Genomic DNA, 3,678 nt, shown 5'->3' with positions numbered 1-3,678 from the left:
GGAGCCCTCAGCACAGGAAAGACATGGACCTGTTGCAGCGGGTGCAGAGGAGGACCACAGCAATGATCAGAGGGATGGAACACCTCTCCTATGAGGACAGGCTGAGAGAGTTGGGGTTCAGCTTGGAGAAGAGAAGGCTCTGGGGAGACCTTATTGCAGCGTTCCAGTACTTAAAGGGGGCCTACAGGAAAGATGAGGAGGGACTCTTTTATCAGGGAGTATAGTGATAGAAGATGAGGTGTAACTGTTTTAAACTGGAAGAGGCTAGCTTTAGATTAGATATTATGAAGAAATTCTTTACTGTGAGGGTGGTGGAGGCACTGGAACAGGTTGCCCAGAGAGGTGGTAGATACCCCATCCCTGGAAACATTCAAGGCCCGGTTGGATGGGGTTTTGGGCAATCTGGTCTGGTTGAAGATGTCCCTGCTCATTGCAGGGCGGTTGGACTAGATGACCTTAAAGGTCCCTTCCAGCCCAAACTATTCTCTGATTTTCTATTTGCCATTTTGCTTCTCCACTGCTGTGACAGTCTCAAATAAGAACACGCTTCACCCTCTTCCCCCCCCCCCCCCCTTAAGGCTCTCACCTTATTCAGTTCACAGAATGGCTGTGGTTTGAGATTAAATTGGATTGTGTGGTTTGAGATTAAATTGGATTGTGTAGTAAAGAAAACTGCTGGATATCAGCTTTTATTTGTTCCAAAAAAACAGTGATCGTATTCACAGGAAGCAGTGAATACTGCAGGAGATGAATGAATTCTGTGTGTTGCTAATCAAATCATGTAATCAGAAGTTTCACTGATGCTGTTGTATCGTTCAGTTGTTATGCTAGTCTGAAGTTAATTCTTGGGGGCATACCTTTTTCTTAAAGATAAGTTTGTTTTGAACATGAGAACTAATAAGAACACAAAATTGTACTTAGCTTCACTGAAGATACTGTTTTGTCTTTGTGACCCTCTGGTTTAATTGCTTTACCTCATAGCTTTCTCTGTTATGGATATTGTGAGTGTGGGTTAGTGTTATTTCAGCCAGTAGCAACTACAGCAATTCTTGGATAAATTTTTCTTTATTTTTTTTTCTCTTTAGAACTAAATTTGAATAGTGTTTGATAAATAAAATCTTGTCTCACTGAACAAAGAGGAGAAAACAAAATTGCGCTTGCTTGATGAGCACTTTTGGTGCTCTTCATTTTAGTCTTGAGTACTGAATTAGGCTCCATGTGACAAGAACAGTAATTATGTGCTTGGGCATTACTGATAGTCATTACCTTTATGTATGACTAAGTAATTTTGAGTGCTTCTCTATAAGGTTAGTCTTCTAAGAAGTGTGTGTGCAACTTTTCTAAAGCGTGAGCCGGGGGGGGGGACGGGACGGGACACAAAAAGCATGTCACTAGCATCACAAACATGGTTTTAAGACTTCAACAGCAAAATGGGGATATTCAGCTCCATTACACAGACCTGTTCCTTGAGTTAATCCCTGTCAGATACTCCATCGTCCTTCTGTGCTGTTGCTGAAAATTGAGGAGATGGCACATTCTGTTTCAAAAATATTTGCCAACAGTGAAATGCATGCTCTTTGCTTCTTTCTGCAGCCAAGAACACTTGCATGGACAAAGACCCCTGAGCCTGTTTCTTTACTCCGAGCCTGACTCTACCCCACTCTTCTCTCTTCTACCCTGGCACCTCATTAATTTCTGCAGTCTTTGTGTATTGTTTTCAGGCTACTTACCTCAGTGCCAGCTGAGGGGAAGGAAGCGTGCTCAAAGTGCTTTGTGAAAATAGTATGTCTGCAGTCAAAGCAGTACTTTTAGCTGGAAGAGACTTAAAGGGATGGAGTTTTAAGGGATTTTTATCTGCTGAAATCACTCAAGTATTTTTTTGAAATGGTATAATGGGAGAGTTTAGTCTAGCCAGGTAAATCTTAGTGCCATGAACAAATGAAAGCTGATAAGGAAAAGTTGGCTAGTAGTACTGCATCTAGAACTTCAGTAAAAGGACAGTTTGTATTACACTTTCATCATATATTATTACATAAATAGTTTTCCACCCAAAATTCTAGCACCAGACACATATTGGGGTGTGAATCTGTATGTGAATTCCACATAAGGTTAAAATAAGAAAACTTTCAAATGCTGTACAGACTCATAAATTTTGTAGGTATCCTGTGTATGCAGAACTCAAAATGGCATACTGTTTCTTAAAAATAAATAAATACCAGGTCTTCTGTTCATCTGAAGCTGACTTATCAGCTTTTACCTCTGATGTACATGATTGGTTGTTTGTTTGTTTGTTTTTATTCCAAGTAGCAAGAAGCTACACTATGTGAAGCTATTATCTGAAATAGGCACTATACTTTGTCAAATTTCTGTTGGCACTGTTTAACATACTATATCTTTTGTTTCAGGTTTGTAACAGTGTGTTTAACAGCTGGGATCAATTTAAAGATCACTTGGTAATACATACCGGTGACAAACCCAACCACTGTACCTTATGTGATTTGTGGTTTATGCAAGGCAGTGAGCTGAGAAGGCATCTCAAAGACACACACAATATTTCAGAACAAATAGTGACAGAAGAGGTTCTTCCAGTGGAAGTTGTGGAAGCTGAACCAGTAACATCAATGACTATAATAGAACAAGTGGAGCAAGTCCATGTCTTACCAGTAATCCAGGTACAAGTGAATTCTGCACAGGTAACGGTGGAACAGATGCACCAGGACCTCGTACAGGACAATCAAGTCAAAGGCACTCAGATAGATGAACTGCAAGAACAGGTGCAAATTAGTTACGTGGAAGTTGAACACATTCAGACTGAACAAGGTGCTGAAGTTCATGTGGAGCAGTTACATGTTGAGCATGTAAATCAAATACAGATGGAAGAAGTACAGGCAGAACTTATAGATGGAACAGACCTGGAACAAGTAGAATATGAAAGTGTTGATCGAGGAGAAGCAGAAGAAAAGGAAACTAGTCAAGTAGATGATATAGATAAGAAAGATTATGAACAAGCTGAAGACTTAAACTCAACAGTTAGTGGGGACACAGAATGAAAAGGTAGATGACTAGGACATAACCACACTTTGCAGGTTTAGGAATGAAATACCCAATTACTTTTGCTAGCTTTTACATTGGTTTTTGAACCATCAGTGGTCATTTTTCCAATATGCTATCCTTAGGAAGCTGGACAAGTGGACCAAAGTTATCTATCTTCACATACAACTAAACTTCTCTCACATGTGAGAAATAACTTTCCCATTCATGTAATACCATGGAAGAGAAACTACCACAGAGATGGACAGCTTTGTGAGGATTTTAATAATGAATAGCTTGTATCACTGTTACATCTTCCTTTTGCCATAGAAGCAAACTCTTGTTATAGATTTGCAGGGTGTCTGTGGCAGAAGAATCAGTAAAATGTGATGGGTTCTAATGTAAGTGGCCAATTGGGTACCTGTGAATTTTCTGGGCAGACTGCTGTTTTCTAACAGTGATCCCTAACTTTCAGGCTGGGGAAAAAACATTGTTGCTAGAGGCTTCAGAGGACAAAAATCCTGTGCCTTTTCAACACTCTCTGGTTAAATTTCCACAAAGCTCCTAGAGTGTTCAAAAGCCTAGTTCAGTAAAAGGCAGTGTAGGTAATGTTATAGTGCTTTATATTTTTTGCTTTAAATTGTCAGC

General features: G+C 39.9%; 1 protein-coding gene across 1 annotated transcript in view; it reads left to right on the top strand.

Annotated features, from left to right (window-relative positions):
- Window positions 1-3,050, top strand: part of LOC104619764 (zinc finger protein 131-like) — a gene marked incomplete at its 5' end in the record, with an annotated part of 8,979 nt that extends 5,929 nt beyond the window's left edge. Inside the window, one exon of the mRNA XM_010285762.1 lies at window positions 2,406-3,050. Coding sequence (XP_010284064.1) covers window positions 2,406-3,050 — 645 coding nt within the window. The remainder of the gene's footprint in view (window positions 1-2,405) is intronic.
- Between the last annotated feature and the right edge of the window lie 628 nt (window positions 3,051-3,678).

Source organism: Phaethon lepturus, unplaced genomic scaffold (assembly GCF_000687285.1).
Source record: "Phaethon lepturus isolate BGI_N335 unplaced genomic scaffold, ASM68728v1 scaffold4704, whole genome shotgun sequence".
NCBI classification, from domain to species: Eukaryota; Metazoa; Chordata; class Aves; order Phaethontiformes; family Phaethontidae; genus Phaethon; species Phaethon lepturus.
This window is presented reverse-complemented; position numbering and strand designations above follow the sequence as displayed.